Source organism: Equus przewalskii, chromosome 2 (assembly GCF_037783145.1).
Source record: "Equus przewalskii isolate Varuska chromosome 2, EquPr2, whole genome shotgun sequence".
Lineage (NCBI taxonomy): Eukaryota > Metazoa > Chordata > Mammalia > Perissodactyla > Equidae > Equus > Equus przewalskii.
The window spans coordinates 44,079,420-44,098,489 of record NC_091832.1 but is presented as its reverse complement, the minus strand read 5'-3'; the positions used below and the strand labels follow the sequence as shown (position 1 = coordinate 44,098,489).

The following is a 19,070-nucleotide window of genomic DNA, read 5'->3' as shown; positions in this document are numbered from 1 at the left end:
CCACACAGATGTACACAGTCATACCTGAAGGAGGCTGCACCTGCCCCCAGCCCCAATTCCACCCTCAGCACCACCAAGCTCTACCCCAGTGACTTCTTCTTCATGGCTGGTACAATCTCCGTCTCGATGTCCACGTTCAGGTCAAATTTCAGAGTGAAGCACTCCTTGCTCGGGTCCTGAGAGGACATGGGCCTCTTAGCTTCTGCACCCCTTGTCCCCCACCCTCCCCAACCCAGAGTCTAGGATGGGAACCCTGACAGGGGAGTGAGTGCAGGGATTTCCCCAGACTGCCTCTGTCCCAGGGAGGCCCCCAGCATCCTTCCTGCCTAAGGGAGGTGCTCCTGGAGCATCCCACACCTGGGCTAAGGTGGGCAGTGCTGGGCTGCAGGGGAGGGTGGCGAGGGAGGGACACACTCACTCCAGGCCCCATCCCTGGTCCTGGGGTTCAGAGCAGAAGGGCCTAGCCTTGGGGCTGGGAAGGAAAGGGGCAGGGGCTGTCAGGAGGCCCTCTGCAGCCTGGGGGCTCCTTACATCTGTGTGTCTCCTCCTGGCTTTCTTCTTGGAGAGTTTCAGGCCTGTGCTCTTCCGGTCCCTGCAGGGAAGCCAGCGAGGGCAGAGGATGGAGGCACGGGGAGGCCCTCACCAGGGTGGGATGCAAGTGGGCCACAGCTGGCTGCCCACCCCACACTGCCCAGACAACCAGGTAACTCGGGTGCGCTCAGGCAGCCCAAGGCCCACAAGGGGCTGTGCGCCCTCTGGTGGCCTATACAGGAGTCACACCCAGTGCTACCTAGTCAGGTGGAGTCTGATCCCAGATGCCCTGGAGGCTGGCCCAAGCTAGGTGGCTCCTCCAGGAATCAGAGCAGCCCCAGGGGTCAGGAGGGGTCTCCAGTCAGCCCTTCTGAAACCTCTGGTCCCTGGATCTCTGATCTGAGACCCAGTTTTGGGACCCCTCAGTTGTCTGCTTTGCCCACCTACCCCTCACCTACCCTTTGCCATCCAGAGAGCTTTCTTCCTCCTCCTCCAAGTCCACTGCAGGGCTGGTGCGTGGCGGGCATGACCGGGTGGACACATTCCGGGCCAGGACAGAGCCTTTGGGGCAAAGTGGGAGGGGGCTGTGCCTGCTTTCCCTGTCCCCCTCCTGAGCCTTCCAACACAGCCGTCTCCAGGGGGACCACAGCCTGCCACTGATCCTGGGACCCCTCTCCCCCAAACTAGCTAGGGCCCTCAGGTTCTGTGAGGAGAGGGGCTCAGTCATTGCTTATCACCTATCTACCCCCAGATCAAAAAGACACAAGGCCCATGGGATGACACCTCAGGTGATGCCCCACCCCCAAAACAAACCCGCCTGTGGCCTCAGTTTACCCTTCTATAAAAGAGGATAAAGCAGTTCTGCCTCTGGGATTGTTGCAGGAAGGGACCAAAGTCCACGGCTCTTTCTCTCAGGCCTCCCCTCCCCCACCACTGTGACCACACCCAAAGTCCCAGGGGGCCCTGGCAGCAGGGGGAGTCCTTTTGTCCCTCTGACCAGCTGGGAAAGGAGACACAGGGTTGGCATTTCTGGCCAGGCCCAGGTGCCTGGAAGCCACCCCAGCACAGCCAGTTGGCAGTGGGCCTGGGCCAGGTCCCTACTCAGCAGGAGGGGTTTCTTGTTTCCGTTCACAAGTTCCTTCTCATCTGCCCATCCCCGCCCCCACCCCCACTGCCTTGCTCGCCAGTGGTAGCCTGGCTGGAGGACTTGCTCAGAAGTCCCCTGCCCTGAGGACAAGAAGAAAGGGGGCTTTCTCCATGCTGGCCCCGGGTCAGGGGCAGGGGCAGCTACGGGAGGTGCAGACCCAGCGAGAAAGACCTGGCACCTGGTAGAGACAGGCCTGCTCTCCAGATGAGGTACAGTCCCCCAGCGTTTTCTCTTGTTAAAAAACTTGCGGACTGCAGCATACTTGGGGTTCATCATTCACAGTCAACTCCTGTCCTTCTGATGGCCCTGTCACGGCTCCGACAGTTACCAACACACTGTGCCACCAGACAAGGAGTCAGGAGCTGCCCTGGGAGCTCTAGGGGCCAAGCTGAGCCCCCTCATGGTGCTAACCTTGAGGGGGCAGGTCGAAGCGGACATGCCCATCATAATGCATGGCGCTGTGGAACTTGCTGTCACAGGCCTCGCAGAGGTTGAGGGGTCCCCGGCGGTGCAGCTGCTGGCAGTCGGCGTGGTGGCATACCTGCTCGGGGAAGGAGGGAGATGCGGGTTGGGCTGGGCTCTACAGGGCCACAGGCAGGCACACCTGTGGCCCAGACCACGCAGTGCACAGGTGGGGCTCCTGGCCCCTCCAGGGGCTGCTCTTCGTTTCCAACCCTCATCCCCACAGGGTGCCTTAGGCTTATTAATTCACCGGGTGAACGTTTCCCAAGCACCTACTAAGTGTCCACTCCAAGGGATGCAGAGACAAGCTAAGCCCTGCCTGCTGAGGGGGAGACTCTGACCTGGGCATCTTCCCGGGATGCAGGCAGGAAGGGCACCAAAAAATGCTCAGGGTTGCCGTTCGATTTGGCCAGCTCAGAGTGTGAACTGGAATGCCGTACCCTACTCCCCACCCAGGGCCTCTGCCCTCAGTTCTGTGACCTGTCCGGCCCCTGAATTGCTGACCCCACCAAGATTCCTAAGTCAGGCACAATGGGGGTTATGGAGGAGCTGGGGAAAGGTGTTGGCATCTGGGTGCCCATGCAGTGGCCCTGGACCGTTGCTTGGTGACATGATCCCAGACTTACCAAATCTCACCCTGGTCTACTCTCTCCCTGCCTGCCATGGACGACTTTCAGATCTCCTCCTCCAACCTCCCACCTCCGAAAGCTCACCCCCAACTCACTCCCTGCTGACTCGGCATCCTACTTTTCTAGGGAAACAGAAGCCATCAGAAGGTGCTCCGTGAGCTCCCACCACCGCGTCCCCCCCACCTGCCCTGGGCTGTGGGGGCTTCACCCCGCGCCAATCCAAGGCCAGCCTTCCACCAAGATCCACCCCTTTGGCCGAGGTGTGGGGATGCGGCTCAGCATTCGCTCCCTCCGACATCATCAGGTTTGCCCTCTCCACGGGATGCCACCCAGCAGCGCGCCAACATGTGACTTCTCTGTCTCCAGCTCCGTTTCTCCTCTCCCTTTGTAGCTCACCTCCATAAACAGGTATCCGCACTCACTGCTTCCCAGTCTCTCCTCTCGTTACTCTTTATGTTATTTTTCCCAACACTTTGTTTTAAAATATTTCAAACCTACAGCAAGTTATAAGAATAGTACAATGACATCCATACACCCTTCTAGCATCCCCAATTGTTAACAGTGCCACACCAGCTTTCTCTCTTATCCCCTCCTCATTACCCTGGCCCCTGCTGCAGAAATCATGACATCGCCTAAGAGCACAGACCTTCTCCTACAAAACCCCAATACAGCTGTTGCTCTCGGGAAACTGAGCGTTGCTATACGGTCCGTCTATAGTCCACATTCACATCTTCCCAACTGTCTAAATAATGTCCTTTACAGACTTTTTTTCTCATACAGGATCCAATCAAAGTTGTATCTGTTTATCCCTCTTAAGAATAAATTCTCCATGTTTTTTTTTCATTGTTCATGAAAGTGACACTTTTGAAGGGTCCAAGCCAGTGGTCTGACAGAAAGCCCCTCGACGTGGATTTGCGTGGAGGTCCCTGCGGAGCTTCAGGCTGAGCATTTGGGCAGGAGCAGGAGAGAGCGGACGGTGTCCTCCTCAGTGCGCCCAGATGCTGGAGCATTTGCGGATCTCGATGGACTGCGTAAAGCCCCTTTTTCTCCTTGTAAGCTGTGGGCCAACAGTTGGAGATCTCCTGCTCCCCAGCAATCTCCCACTCCAGGGCTTTGCATTCGTTGATGACTTCTGCCCAAATCAATTATTACTACAATGGTTGCAGTTGGAGACTTTTCAGTTCTTCCATTCTCTCCCAGACCCTGTCCCATCAAGTTTTTGCCCCCTCCCCATCACACCAAACTTACTCCTCTCGGGACCTCACTGACCTCCACGTTTCTAAGTACACTTGTCTGTTCTCACAGGACCCAGCATTTGACACATTGTATCTCTTTGAAAATGTTTCTTCTCGGTCCCCAGGACCCACGCTCGGCTCGTTCTCTCTCCTCCCGGTCCCCTCACTGGCTTCCTGCTCATCTCCCCGTCTGTGGACCCTTCTCATTTTGATCTATATCCACTCTCTCCTGACTCAGCCCGTCTTGTGACTTGAAACACCATGCACATACTGAGGGCTGACACAGTTAAACCTCGGGTCGGGACCTCGCCCAGGACTCCAGACCCACCTTCTTGATTCTCCGCTTGGATTCTAACAAGCATCTCAAACTTAAAACATCCGCACGTAAGGCCCTGAACTTCTCCAGGCAGCTCCCTGCATCTCAGTTAATCGCAATGCCTTCCAGTTGCGTGGTGTGACCGGTTGAATTGGGTCCCTCAAAAAAACAGGTTAAGTCCTAACCCAGTACCTGAGAATGTGACCTTATTTGGAAATAAGGTCACTGCAGATGTCATTAGTTAAGACGAGATCACACTGGAGTCTGTAATCATAGCGTATGGAGTAATCATATAACTGGCGTCCTTATCAGAAGAGAGGAGACATGGAGACACGGACGCACAGGGAGAAGGCCATGTGACAACGGAGGCAGCGACTGGAGTGATGCACCTATAAGCCAAGGAATGCCGGGAAGCACCTGGGGCCCCCGAAGCTGGAAGAGGCAGGAAGGCTCCCCCCTAGAGCCTTCAGAATGAGCACAGCCCTGCCGACACCTGGATTTCAGGCTCCTGGCCTCCAGAACTGGGAGAGAATAAACATCCATTGTTCCAAAGCCGCCCAGGTGGTGTGATGGCAGCCCCAGGAAACTAATGCATTAGGCCAAAAACCTTGGGGTCACCTTTGCTCCTTCTGTGACACCCCCATCCAGTCAGTCTGAAAATTCTGTTTTCTCCAACTTTCATATCTGACGCTTCAACCCGGCCATGCTCTCAGCCCAGCTCTGCCCCTGCCCCAGCCCCTACCACCTCTCAGGTGAAGACAACGACGGCCTCGTAACTGTTTCCCTGCTTCCACCCTGCACCCCAGTCTGCTCTCCACGAGCAGCCAGAGCGGACCCCGTTCAATGAGGAGTCACAAACACCTACGCAAAACCCCGCCAGGGCTGCCCGTCTCACTCCCAGCGTGGGGAGCCCGTGAGGGGGCGACCCTCCTGTCCTGCTCTTCCACCCTGCTCTCTCTGCTCCAGCAACCAGCCTCCTGGCTTCTCCAACATGGTTCCTAAGGGCGCTCCCACCTCTGAGCCTTGGCATCTGCTAGTCCCTTGGCCTGAAATGCTTTTCCCCAGATACTGAAATGACTGGCTCCCTCCTCTTCTTTCCTGACAATCTTTACTCAAAAGTCACCCTCTCTCCCTTGCAAGGTTGCAGCCCCTCCAAGCTCCCTATCCCCGCCCTACTCCCTTCCCTCCTTAGCACTTGCCACCAGCCAACAGTTTGTGGACTTTACCTCAATGCCTCCACACCTTGTCAGCCCTGCGAGGACAGCGATTTCAGTCTGTGCTATTCACTGCCCTATCTCCAGGCCTAGACACTCAGTAAATACTTGTTGAACTTATGCATCAGGGTGACGGAGGGTCCCTGAAGGCTTTTGGCTTAGGAGAGCCCAATCAGAGATTTTCAAGATGTCAGACAGGATGAGGAAGGCCTGGACAGCAGAGAAAGTGGCTGAAGGGAGGCGGGAGGACGAAGCTGAAAAGGTCTCATCTCCATTTATAATGTGGGCGCCGTGTGCCTGGGACTGCACTGAGGGCTCTGCTTATCCCAGGAGGTAGGAGCTATGACTGTCCCTATTTTACAGAAGAGGAAGTGAGGCTCAGAGAGGTTAAGTAACTTGTCTAAGGTCACACGGCCAGTGGAAACAGGACTTAAACCCAGTGTGTGTAGCTCCAGATGCCAGATGTTCACCACATTCACACCCTCTCTTGGGTAGCTGAGAAGGGAGAGTGCAGCAGGGGAGGCTGACCTCGGGTCAGCCTGGGGGGCTATGGAGACAAGAGGAAATCAATCATAGTTTGATGTGTGCTGTTTGGGTTTCTGTGTTCCACCTAGTCCTCCACCAGACAAAAAAGGGAACATGGGCACAGAAACAGCAGCATGGTGGGGGAAGGCACAGACTGAGGAGGCCACTTGCCCCAAGGGGCTGATTTCTAGGGGCTGGGCCCCAGGCGGGCAGCTGTGGACATTATGCCCCAGATTCCCGATGGCAGCCAGAGCACTGGGCAGCCTCCTCAGGTGGTCTTCAACTGTGTTCTTGGGTCTTAAGGCAGGAGTGAGGGCGCCCTTCAACCAGAGCAGGTGTTTCTATCCTTACTTAATCTACTATTAAAGCGTGAAGACCCCTATCCTCAGCCACGCTCTGCCCACCCCCACTCCAGCGTCCCTAGGGCACTGCTGACAAAAGGGCCTGGCTTTGCGGGCTCTGGGACCCCTGGCGGCGAGCATCTCTTCCTGACAATGAATCTGGAGAAAGTACCTGCCCCACTTCAGCCCCTTCTTCCCAGAACCCCATGGTCGCCACTCAGTGGCCCTCTTGCCCTCTTGCCCTCTGCATCCAGCCTGGCAGCCAGCCTGACACAGGTGCTGCCCTGGGAGGGTGGGCATGGTGGGCAGCAGGAAGGCAGGAGTGGGCGCCTGGGTCTGAGAGAAGGGGCCCAAGAGTCTGGCTTTGGGAAGGGGCTGCCCTACTTAAGTGCTGGGGAGACCACCGGCCCTGGAGGGAGCTGTGGAGACCCTGTGGTTTGGGGATGGCCGACCTCTTCCAGGCCTCTAGAGATTTCCCTGACGGCTCCATTTGCTGGTCTAGGCTCGGCGCTGGGCAGTGGGGCTGCAGTGGCCCAGGCCCTGGCCTAATAGTGGGTGGGGGTGACATGGCAGAAAACAGGCTAGATGTAGGGGTTCTATGGATGGTCTCTGGGACCCTTCCAGTCCAAGTCCTTGATTCTGTGCCACATTTTGTTTTTAAACCAATCCAATACACAGATGGCAGATTTTACACAAAGATTTGCTCCTGTGGCAGATTCAATAAATATTTATTGAGCCCCACTATGTGCCAGTGCTGGGAGGCACAGGGCCCCCTAGAGACTCGGGAGATCATTCCCCAGCACTGTGGTGGGCTTCGGGGAACACCACCACAGTGCTGCCTTCTCCTATTGCTCCTAATACTGCTAATTACTACTAATTACTACTAACGATAATAATGACAGAGCCGGTGCCCAGCCCACAGCTGGCCTCATCTGCTTCATCCTCCCAGCAGCCCCCAGGCTCAGGGACACCAGGCTGAGGCCAGGATCTGAACCAGGCAGGTGCTCTGTCACTTAACTCAGCAGGTCTTGTTGAGGATGAAGTTCCAAGAACCCCCAGAGAGAACCACAAGCCCAAGTGGGCGGCTGAGACTGCGGTAGACAGAGCCCCCTTGCCCTGCGTTTGCTCCCCACCCCTTCTCACACACGGCCATCCCCAAACCACAGGGTCTCCACAGCTCCCTCCAGGGCCGGTGGTGTCCCCAGCACTTAAGTAGGGCAGCCCCTTCCCAAAGCCAGACTCTTGGGCCCCTTCTCTCAGACCCAGGCGCCCACTCCTGCCTTCCTGCTGCCCACCATGCCCACCTCCCAGGGCAGCAGCACTCCTGCCAGCGGGGGAGAGGCAGCAGGGTCCAGGGGCAAAGTTCTCAGGACTCAACCTAAAGAGGGGAGAGCCCACCAGGTATGTGGAACAGCCAGGTCACACTGCCTCTCCAAAGGCAGCAAATGGACCACAAGTTTACAACTACGTGGGGCAGCCCGGTGTGGGGGTGGGGAGCTCTGGGGAGCAGGTCAAGGTCGCCCCTCACCATGGGGATGAGGGCACTAGAAGTCTGTCCTCCCTTCTCACGCAAGGGCTGCGGCCAGAGGCAGAAGTCGTAGGAGGGGCGTGGGCAGGGCCTAGGCCGAGGAAGGAAAGCGGGGAGGGTGCAGGGTCTGGGACCCACAGGTGTGTCCGGAGGCAACCCCAGACACAAAAGGCCGGGGGCTGCCGGGCCCCCTCTGCCGCCGGGCCCCCTAGGCGGCTGGTGCGGGGACACATCTCGGGGCATCAGGCCCCCATCCCCGCTAGGTGCAGCCGGGAAGGGGGCTCTGCCGCCGCCCACTCCATCCGGCCTCGGAGACGCGCCGAGGGAGCGCGCCGGCCTCGCCCCCGGCCTCCCCGCGCCCGCGCCCGCGTACCTGGCCTTCCCCGTCGCGGGCGCGGCCCCCAGCCCAGCAGGGCTCCCCGTCCCGGGAGGGCGGCGCGGGGCCCGGCCGGGAGGCCGCGCGGCGCCCGGAGACGCCGGGTCCCGTCCCCATGGCGGCCGGAGGAAGCGGCGGTCTGCGCCGCCCGCCGGACAAAGCGCGGAGCCCCGCTTCCTGCCATTGTGCGGCCGCGCCCGCCGGCCGAGCGCGCCGGGACCCGGGGCGGGGACGCCCTCCCCGCCCGCCAGCGCCCGGCCCCGCCTCCGCCCGGCCGGCCTCCGCGCTGACCCCGGCGGCCGCCCCCCAGCGCCAGGGGCCGGGCTCACAGCGTCGCCGTCGGCCCTGCTCCCTCTCCCGGGGGAGCTCTGAATGCGGGGGCGGGGGGAGGCACGCCGGTGACACCCCCCTCGCCTTGACTGCGGAACCCCGACCCCCGCCCAGCCCCGGGCGCCCCACTCTGCTCTGACTTCCCCCCCATCCGCAACGCAAACGTTTGGGGCTCCGAAGGGCCCTCCCTGCCGAAAGGGCATCTGAGCGCCCTCCCTCAGCCCTGGAGAGCGCCTCCTCAAAGCCTCAGCCCAGGGGGCCCCTTCTCCCTCCCCCGAGGGAGCTCCCTGAGTGCTGGTGGCAGAATGCTGGTGGCATCCCTCCCCCTCCGGGTCCTCGGACCCCGCTCCTCGTCGAGCCCCGGGGACACCCCTCTCTGCTCTGACCTCCAACTGCTCTGCCCCAGTCACACATCCGGCGCTCAGAGGCCCCCCTGAGGGTCATCTTAGCGCCCGCCCATAGTCCAAGAGACCCCCGCCTCAGAGCCTCAGCTCGGGGGACCCCCGCTCCGACTGCCAGGTCACTGGGGGAGGCAGAGGAGCGGAGCGGCCGGGGGACCACAGGTGGCGGCGGCGGGCGGAAGGCAGGCGCGCTGGTCGTTAAGGGCGGAGAGGGCAGTCCTTTGGGAGCCCCCCAGGAGCTGCGTGAGATGGGGCGTGAGGAAAACCCCGCAGCCCAACTGGCTGTCCTGAGGTCCCTGCAGCTCCAGGTGGGCTCCCCCACAACGCAGGAGGAGCGTCCGCGTGCCCCACCGCCAGGGGGCGCTCATCGGAGTCCGAGGCGGGTCCCCACTGTAGGTTGCCAGAGCGCTTTACACTCTTTCCCGGGAGTGGGGCCGGGCACTATCATCCCCATTCATCGCATGGGGGATAAAGTGACACAAAAGTCCACAGGCAGGACTGAAACCCAGACTTCTGATTCTGGGGTTCTGAAATGGCCTCCTTGGGACACTCCTCTGTACCTTATGGGGGTGAGGGGACATGCTGTCATCAGCCCACCCCCCCACCCCCCCCACAGCTCCTCCTCAGTCTGGTTCCAGGGGTAAAGAGGGTGGGGAGAGGCGTAGTGTCCGGAGATGGTTTTGAGGGCAGTAGTTTACTAGGGGCAGGGAGGTTTCAAGGGTAGCCTTGGCTCCCAAAGACCCCGTCCTCCACTGTCCACACCACAGGCAGATCTTTGAAAACTAAAATCCAGTCAGGTCACCCCCCCTTAAAACCCTCCAGTGGTTTAGAATAAAAATCCCAGCATGGCCTGGCTCCTCCCTCACCTCCTGGCGGGTCCCACATGGCGGTCGCCACACTGGCCTTCCTCCGGCCCTACAGCTCCCCAGGCTCAGCGCCCGCACCTCTGCCTGCAAGACCGTATACCCCTGATCTTCCAACGGGTGCACCGGGCCTCAGTTTAAACGCCACCTCCCCAAGGAGGCCTTTACCCTCCTCCCGAAATAAATAGCCCCTCACCCTCCCACACTCGGTCCTCTTAAATTGAATTCTTTTCTCCTGAGCATTTATTACTACCTCAAATTATCTTATTTCTTTGCTCACTTTTTGATTATGACTCTTCCCTGACAGAATATGCTCGCCAGGGGCCAGGGGCCTTGGCTGTCTGGCCCACACTGCGTCCTTGGCACTTACAACAGTCCTGGCACACAGTGGGTGCTCAGTCTAGACTAAAGGACGAATGGATGAAGGGTCTTCGTGCCAGAGAAGGCCTCGGGCAGGCAAGGTCTTGGCCCGGATGTCCCTTCCTACTGCCAATGGTCAACAAAGCCTTCCCCACTGCCTGACCACAGGTCCTCTCCTTCCTCCTAACATCCATGATCTTGGGCTTGCTGGCCGGGGCATGTCAGTTTCTACCTCAAATCCTGGCAGTCTTCCCCAGGCCCCCTGACCCTGCTGTTGTCCCACAAGCCAACAGCTGAGCACTCTGAAGTGCCAAGCCTGTACTAGGAGTTTTGGGCAAATCCTGTTCACTCTTCTCAAAGATCCTAAGGAGAAGACACTGTTAGCATCTCCACTTAATAGATGAAGAAACTGAGGCCTGGAAAGGTTAAGTGCCTTGCCCCCAAAGTCACCAGCTGGTAAGTGGGGAAATGGACACCTGTGCTTTGGACCCCTACCAGTATGCCTCAGGCACAGGGCAGGGGTGAGGGGCATAAAGACCAGCTGAGTGGTGGTTTGGGCAGCAGGACCTTGAGGTCCACCCCCTTGGGGACAGATCCCAAGGCCAGATTAGGGGATCCCACTGGCCTGGGGAAACCAGGTTACATCAAGTGGAGATCACAGGGACTGGGCCAGGGCAGGTCACCAGAGGTCACCTGAGTGACCAGGTCCTGGCCATCCCTGAGTCATGCTGCTGCTTGGGTCCTCCAGCCAGATCAGGGGGCTGCTCCTTTAAGGGCCAAGGCCTTGCTGCCCCAGAGCCAAGAGTGCAGGTTCAAGGAACCTGCAGAGTAGGAGGAGCAAAGGAGCCCCGGCCCCTGCCTCGGTAGGCTCCTGGGGTCCTACCTCCTCTCCATGGGAGGGAACTGAAATAGCCCAAGAGCAGGCCAAAGAGGTCCCAGCCCCTCCCCGCCCTGCCCCGCCCAGCCCAGCCCCAGCTCCAGGCTCATGAGTCAGGACCGGCTTGTTGAAACTGATACCCAGAAACCAGATGCTGGGGCTGATGAATAATGGAGTCTCCAAGGCAGGAGCCCCCCTCCCACTCTCTCCTAGCACCATCTCTCCAGCCCCAGAAAGGCAGAGGCCTGTGGGCATCCCCACCCCCACAGTGGGCTGGAGCCCAAGCCTGGTCTGCAGTGGGAGAGGGAGCTCCCCGTCCAGAAAAGACAGCAGGTCTGGGGCAAGGTCTGGGGCCAGCTCTGTGCTCTGCCCACAGCAAACTGGCCTGGAACCAGGAATCGGGGCTCCCTGACTGGAGGGACACCCCTGCCCAGGGGCTCCCCATCTGGGCTAAGCTCCCCTGGGAGCCTACCAGTCCCAAGGCCCCATCTGGCACCTTGGAAATCCAGGGGCGGAGGCTGCATGTGTGAGCAAGTCAGCCAGGGTGGGGCCAGCTCTGCCAGGCTGCTCTCCACACTCCCAACGGCCCACCCGGTTCCTCCCTTCCCCTAGGCCTGGGCCTCACCCTTTGTCCTTTGGGTTCTGGGGCCCACCTGGAGGCAGAGCCTGCCCTAAGGTCCTGCCCTGTGCTGGGCAGATGAGAACCTCTTTGCGAGCCAGGCCCACTGCACAGGCCCCAGAAGCCAGCAAGGCCTGTTCCTCCCCAGGAAGCAGTCCCGTTGGGACCCAGTGCTAGGGAGAGAGAGAGAGGCTGTGGTCCATGAACACCACCTCCTGCCCAGTCCCTGCACAAATGTGCCAGCCCCCAGAGCCCAGGACCACAGCATCATAGCCAGCCCCTTTTCCTGGCACCTCTTCCTCCAGAGCCATAGAGAAGGCTCCTTGGAAAGAATGGGGGATAGGGAATGTGCCTGGGCCTGCTTCTGCGGCCCACCTACCCCTGCCCTTCACCACCTGTGCAAAGAGGACACTGGCCACTTCTCTAGACTTTCCTATCTAGGGATGGCCACTGGGTCCTAATGTGTGCCTAGACCCTGGCCAAGGGGCAAAGGAATAGTAAAATCCTCCTAGAGCCCCCAAACCCAGGGAATCTGTAGGGCCCAGGGGCCCTTCAGCTTCCATTTCCTGGTCTTTGATCAAGGCAGGCAGGGCCTCTCCTGGGTTCAGCTGTCTTCTCCTTCCCCTCATCCCCTAAGAGGGTGCCAGCTCGGCCCAGACTGCCTGAGGCACAGACTCTAGCGCCCCCTGCCGGCCTCAAGAGGACTTTCCGCAGGGGACCGACTCTCGGACGCCCAGACAGGGCAGGGTCGGCGGAGCTTCCCAACCACCCCGTACCAAGTCCCCTAAAGGATCTTCTCGCCCCGCCAACACTGGTGCGGCGGCCCCACAGGCTCCTCACGGTCACATCTCCGAGCGACCCCACCCTAGAGTCACTGGGGTGGGGGCAGGCGCTTGAGCCCACTCCACCCTCAAGTAAGTGGAGGTAGGGCCAATGGTGCCCATCCATACCCACTCGCACGCCTGGGACTGCGTGGGACCCTCTACTCTGGATTCTGTCCATTAATTCAGGAGGAGTCGGCGCCTGGACCCACCCCGGTCCGGATCTCAGCCCCGTCCGGACCCCAGCTTTCCCATGAGACTCACCTAGGGACATGGGTCTCCTCCCCGGTGGCTGGGGCTCCGGCCAAGACTGCCAAAGCCCCGGAGGGCGCTCAGGGCGAGGGGGACCGGAGCCGCGGGGCGGGCTCAGTCGACTTCGCGCCGGCTGGGGGCGCCGGACGTAGGGGAATTACGGTAGGCCGGCGCGGGCGCTACCACCTGGGCGGGCCGGGACGTACCATCGGCGCGCCCGGCTGGGATGGGGGAGCGCTGGGATCGTGGCAAGGGCCCGGCGCCCGACCCTGCGGCCGAGGGGGGCGGCAGGGAGCCCAGCCGGCGATGGGGGTAATCTAGGGTCCAGGCTGCGGGGAGAGGGGGAGGGGGTTGTCACTGTCCCCGAGGGGGCTGGCCCTTTACAAATCTCCGGCAAGTTCAAAGTCCCTAGTCTTTAACCTGGGCTTGGAGGCAGGGGCTCGCCCATCCCCAGCGAGGGCCCACGGCAGGAAGCTGCCTTAGCCGGCGAGACAGCCCCCCAGGGGTCCAGGCCGAGGCACCCGCAGGCTGAGCCTGCCCCGGGGAATCGCCTCGAGCCGGGCTCGTTTCCGCGGGATTCTGAACTGCGCCCTCCACGGCGCCTGAGAAACGGGCCAGCCTGTCTCTGTGCCCCCTCTTTTTTCCTGGCCCACACCTGGCATGGCTGAAAAAGGGGGCCATTCCCCCCTTTGCTGGCTCCAGCTTCCCTCTCCCAGCAGCGCGAGTTTAGAATAACTCTGCACCCAGGACTAGGGGTGCCAGGAGTGTATGGGGATACGAGGGTCCCGCAGGAGGAGTCAGGCAACCAGCCCCAAGCACACCTCTCCCTTTCCCTAATTACTAAACCGGCAAGGTGGGCACCTTAGGACTCGCACACAGACTCAGCCGTTAGGGTGGATCTTGGGCACGACACTTGGTGGCCTCAGGGTTCAGACGTGCCTGCATTTTTCCAATTCTAGACCACCTCACTCAGGCCCCTCACCAGGATAGGGCCTGTAGGCTGCCAGCACCCCCTCTTAGCAGGTGCTGCCCTCTTCAGCAGCACTGCCCTCCCTGGGGCTGGGTCCACACCAGGGCAGCTCATCTTGGCCAGGTCGCATGTGGCAGGTCCTCTGTCCCTGCCTCTTGGGCCAGGCAACCTACGCCTTCATCTGCTTCCCCAAATTACTTAGCCAAAGCCCAGGAGTTCCGCTTGCATTGCTTCTCTGGTCCTGCCCCTTTCTCCAGCTGCAGACTGGACTGCCACCTATCTATAGCCGACCAGCATCTAAAAGGTCCAGACGACCTCCAGAGACCCCCAGAATCTGGCCATTCTCAAGGGCACCCTGGCCTCTAACCTTTTACCCCCAAAGCATTGCCCAGGAGAATAGGTGACTCCTCTCCCATTATTCACTACATCCTGCCCATTCTTCTCCACAAGGATCTCAGATCCACCCCTTCCTCTGCTCTGTGTCCACTGGTCTTCATCTGGCCACCCCTCTCCTAGACACACACCTCCCCTGACTCATCCCTGCCACCTCACAGCCCACTGTTAAGCTGGAACTCTAAAGTCATCAAATCCAACCTCTGCTCTGTCTGCTTGAATACCTCCAGGATGGGGTGCTCACTACCCACACTTCCGGGACCAGCTCAGCTGTTGGAAACTCTTGCCTATACTGAACCAAAACTCACCCGCTGCCAGGGCCCTTGAGAACCACGCAGAAAACTTCACCTCCCTTTCCTCCTGACGGCTCCTTAGAAATGAGAGGCTCTGAGGACAGACGGACCTGGTTTGAGTCTCAGCCTTCCTTGGCAAGTCATTTCACTGCTCTGCTTCTCAGCGTCCTGTCTCTAAAATGGAGATGGGGTTGTCCCTCCTGCATCGGGTGGGTGTGAGGACTAGACAAGGTCCTTGCGGTGAAGCACTCAAGCAGGGCCTGGCACACAGAAGGTGCTGAAGGAATGCTGGCTGCTAGAATGATCGCCTTCCTTTGAGGATGATGCCCTGAGGGTACCATCTCCAAGATAAACACCCTTGACTTTTCTGTCCCCTCCAATGTGGTCTCCAGCATCCCCCGGGGCAGTGTCAGCCCTCCTCCATGTCCCCTTGTGACCCGGGGTGCCCTGCACAGACTCTAACCATAGCACCCAGCTTGAGGGGGCCCAGCAAGGAGCTGGGAGTCCAGCTACCGTCTGTCCTGTGGTTACCTTGCAGGAGGGCGGGGACACCCACTACATCATCACCTGGTTCTCCAGGAGGCAGGGCATCCATCCCTTCTCCCCGCCCCCCTCCCCTCCCACTGCAGACTCCTAGCTCTACCTGCCCTGGGAACAGGTAAACATTTGTCTGGCTGGACAGGGTTGGCTGGGATCTGGGACGGGACCTGGGGAGGTCTCAGATCTCAGGGAGGGGAAGGAGGGTACACCTGAAGCCTAGGGGTTTCTCTCGCCCTCCACGGCAGATGAACACATGATCACAGCTAGCATTCTCTTGAACACCTACAGCATGCCACGCTCTGTGCTAAGCACTTCACATATGAGCCCTGTTTTAATCCTCACCACAGCTCTGGAAGCCTCAGTTTCCAGATGAAGAAACTCAGGTTCAGAGAGGCATAGTGACCTGCGCAGGGTCACACAGCTGGAAAGGGGTGGGCTGTGACACGGGAGCTCACAGATGTGGGCTACTCAACACATCTTCATCCCGGGGAGGGGCAGGGACACCACTTCTCTCCTGTGGTCTCCGAGGCAGACTCCTCACCCAACATCAGGGTGCTCCCTGTCCAGCTCTGCCTCCCTTTCCCCATCCCCTGGCCCCACTCGCTCCTTACAGCACCAACATGCCCCCCTGCTCACTCAGCTTTCCTCCATCTCAACACCTCCTCATTCCTCAGGATGCCAGCGACCTCCTCCAGGAAGCCCATCCTGGTTATCCCCCTCCCCCTTGAGTGAACTCCAGGGGCAGGGGGAGGGGAGGCGGCGGATTCATCTCAGAAGTCCCAGCACCCAGGAGAGGCTCTAACAAAGCCTCAAGGCTGCGCCCAGAAGCGGAAGGGTCCAGCCCTTTTGGAAGATGGCCCCTCCCCAGGGCGGCCTCGGAGGCCAGTCTGGCAAACCCAAGTGCTCACTTCCCTCCTCCTCCCAGTGGAGCTGGGATGTCAGCCCCAGGAGGGCAAGACCTTTGTTTCCTGGAGATCTCCAGGGCCTAGAACTGGGCCTGGCACAGCAGATGCTTACAGCTGATTTGGTGAATGAATGAATGACGTCATCTCCTTCAAAAAGCCAGTCATATCCTGCTAGCCATTCCTAGCACGGCTGGAGAGGACAGTAAGAACAAGGCTTTTGAGCTCGCTCTGACCCAAGCTTTGCCAGTCATGCTGTGTGATGGGGGCGAGTTCTTTCACCTCTCTGAGCCTCAGTTTCCTTCCATGTCATGTGGGAATAATAATGCTTTTCTCCCAAGGTTCTCTCAAGGGTTCAGTGGGACAAGCGTGAGGCCTAATGCCCCACCTGGCACCTAAACACCTTCGGTCAGTGGTGGTTATTATTATCATCAACAATAAGGATGCTCTTTGCTCCTCTTTCTCACTAAATCTGGGCGTCAAGCACCTCCTCTCGCCCTCTGCTCCTGCCAGCTCATCCCCGGCAAGACCCGCCTCCGCCCCTTCTTTCCTGCCTCTGCACTTCTGCCTGGGGCAGCTTGCCGTTCCTGGACCACCCTCACCTTCTGCTCTGCCTATCCACATTTTCACTTCCACCAGAGGCCACCTCCAGGATGTCCTCCCTGACTAGCCCTCCTGCCTCTGATCGCTCAGGCATCCTTGTCCCCGAAGTCTGTGCCATTTGTCCAAAAGTAGGTCCCACAGGTGACAGGGTGTGGGTTCTCCCCCTGCAGGCTGCGTGACCCTCTGGCTGCTGATGCCAATGTCAGTCATGCTGAGTTCCAGGCAGGCCAGGGCCGGGCTGGAGCTAGGACCTGCAGGCTGCAGAGGGCCCACACTCACTCTGAGACCAACTTTCGTCTCATAGGCCTCACTTCTGTACCATCCAGGCCCTCCCACCCCTGTCCCTGCCTGCAGCAGCTTGGGGGCCTGCCCAAGGAGCAGATGCCCAGAAGAGGGCCCTGGGACTCTGCAGGCCCCTGGCAGGATGTATGCTGGGGGTAGCTGAGGCCAGTTTGTTGCCAGAAGCCCCCATCTGGTGAACAGGCAACCAGCCAACACCAGAGCCCCAATGCCAGGCACCATCCGTGCCAGCAGATTCTGTCTGACATCACAGCCGCCCCCTTGCCCGGTGACCACGGCAACTGGAAGCCTCCCCCTCCTCTCCCGGCCCCCAGAACAGTCCTCCACGTTCCTGCTAACTGTGCTCTTCCAGTGCAGGATGTAGGGGCATGTGTCAGGGCGGAGGGGGACCTGGGGGAGGGAAGGTGGCATTTTTCATTTTCTGCAGCTAGCCGAGAGCTGAGCTACACAGTGGTTAGGAACACAGGCTCTGGCATTCTACAGAGCTGGGCTGTGGGTTCAGATCCCAGCTCTGCCACAGCCTACCCACGCGTCCTTGGGTGAGCCACCACCTCTCCAAGCCTCAGTGTCCTCTTCTATAAATGCGAATAATGACAGGACAGAGCTCAGAAGGCCAGAGGGAGGAGACAGTGAGTCCTCAGCGCCTGGGCCGGACACAGTAAGTTGTGGCAGTTATTACTATTGTCACTCAAATGCGTGCTCGGAGGGGTTCAAACCCTAGGTCCGTCTCTCATGAACTGTGTGGCCTCGGCCAAGTCACAGGACCTCTGTGAACCTTGGGATCTTCATTTGGAAAACGTGGTGACAATGCCTTCCCAGCAGAGCTGCCTCTAGCAGCACATAAGGCACAGAGAATGCATGGCACAGAGCCCAGTGCATAACAGGCAGAAGTGCCCTGTCAATATTCATCATCATTCCTCTTGTTTGCCCTGCTCCCTGCTCCCAAGCCCTGGCACTCGAACACCAGTTTGTCCCTTCTTCCCTTTGTCATCCCCAGGGCCACAGTCACTCTCACAAAGTCCCAAAATGTCCCCCATCCGTGCCCGAGGCCCAAAGAGTGGCCCAGTGCTGAAGAAATGGTGCCAGCTGGGTGGCTACAAGGATCACAGTGCAGGAATGGCCTTTGGGGCACCCCCGCTCTTGCGGAAGTCCCCCCACTCTGCTGTTCCTTAGTCATGGGCAGGCCCTCTGCCCCGGAAGCCAGCCCCGCTGTGGCCCTGCCCACCCCTGAACCCAGACCACACTGTGGCGGGGTTGCTACACCCTCATTAGGGCTGGGTGGACATCCGTGCCTGGACAGAGAAAGTGGTTAGAGCCCCCTCTCCTCTGCTCCTGGCAGCCCCCAGACCCTATAGCCTCCCTACCTTCGCCGCCCGCCCTTTGTCCATGCAGTCGGGGTTCTGACAGCGCAGTCCCCTCTCCTCGGCCAGGCTCTGGTCATCTGCAGAGGAGAGGAGCAGAGGGTTATCAGTGGGCGGGGCTCAGGGAGGTACAGGCCAGCCAGGGGCACCCAGGCTCCCCTGGGCCCCACTGGCCTCCCCGCCAGAGGATGGGTGGGGCCTCTCCGCAATCCTCCCTTCAAAGGAGGTCAGTGTCCCTTTCTCTTCTAAATGCCAACTTATCTGCACGGGAATCTGTTTGCAGAGCCCTTTCTTGTTGCAGTTCCCCAGGGAAATTATCCAGATTCCACGGGGAGAGGATGGCTTTGGAAATAAGTTTCTCCCTCCCTCTGCCCCACAAGCCTGGGAGGGGGGTGGCTCAGTGACCTTGTGGGGCCCCAGACTTCTTGGGGGATCCCTGCAGGGCTGCTGGGGGAGGGAGAACTCCAGGGGTGTAAGATCGCTTTCTGCCCTTGTCCTCCACATCACTGCCTCTGTGGATGGACGCCCCCTCAAAGGCCCGGGGTGGTCTCCCTTACCCGCTGTCCATCTTTTACCCAGAATCTGGCCCCCTCCAAGCTGCTTCTCTCCTAGGGGCCGGGGTGCAGCAGCGGAGGGGCAGCGAAGGGGCAAAGAGGCCGCCTGCCCAGCGGGCATGCAGGGCCAGGGGTGCTGCTGAAGCGGGCCCCCACGTGGGGGCAGAGTTTGGACCCCCGCCGCTCTGATTCCGAGGCCGGGGTCCACCTCCCCGCTCGAGCAGGCCTTCGCCAGGGGAGGGGGCAGGCCGAGCCCCCGCCCGCGGAGGAAAGGAGTGGGCGCCCCACCCGCTCCCCCGCGCCCCCCGCCCGCGCCCCTCCCCGAGC

The 19,070-nt window shown here is 60.0% G+C and overlaps 1 protein-coding gene across 9 annotated transcripts in view; it reads right to left on the bottom strand.

Moving 5' to 3' along the window:
- The window catches only part of PLEKHG5 (pleckstrin homology and RhoGEF domain containing G5), a 47,865-nt gene that overhangs the window by 7,992 nt on the left and 20,803 nt on the right, over nt 1-19,070 (bottom strand). For 5 of the 9 annotated variants that reach the window (XM_008534689.2, XM_070603926.1, XM_070603917.1 and 2 more), the window contains exons 2-6: nt 18,193-18,269; nt 2,090-2,219; nt 990-1,092; nt 532-592; nt 85-176 (exon numbers count right to left, since the gene is read on the bottom strand). In XM_008534689.2, the coding sequence (XP_008532911.2) occupies nt 85-176; nt 532-592; nt 990-1,092; nt 2,090-2,219; nt 18,193-18,269 (463 nt within the window). Of the gene's footprint in view, nt 1-84; nt 177-531; nt 593-989; nt 1,093-2,089; nt 2,220-8,301; nt 8,513-12,839; nt 13,020-14,498; nt 15,013-18,192; nt 18,270-19,070 lie in introns of those variants that run through there. The other 4 variants (XM_070603965.1, XM_008534692.2, XM_070603980.1 and 1 more) reach the window with 4 other exon arrangements.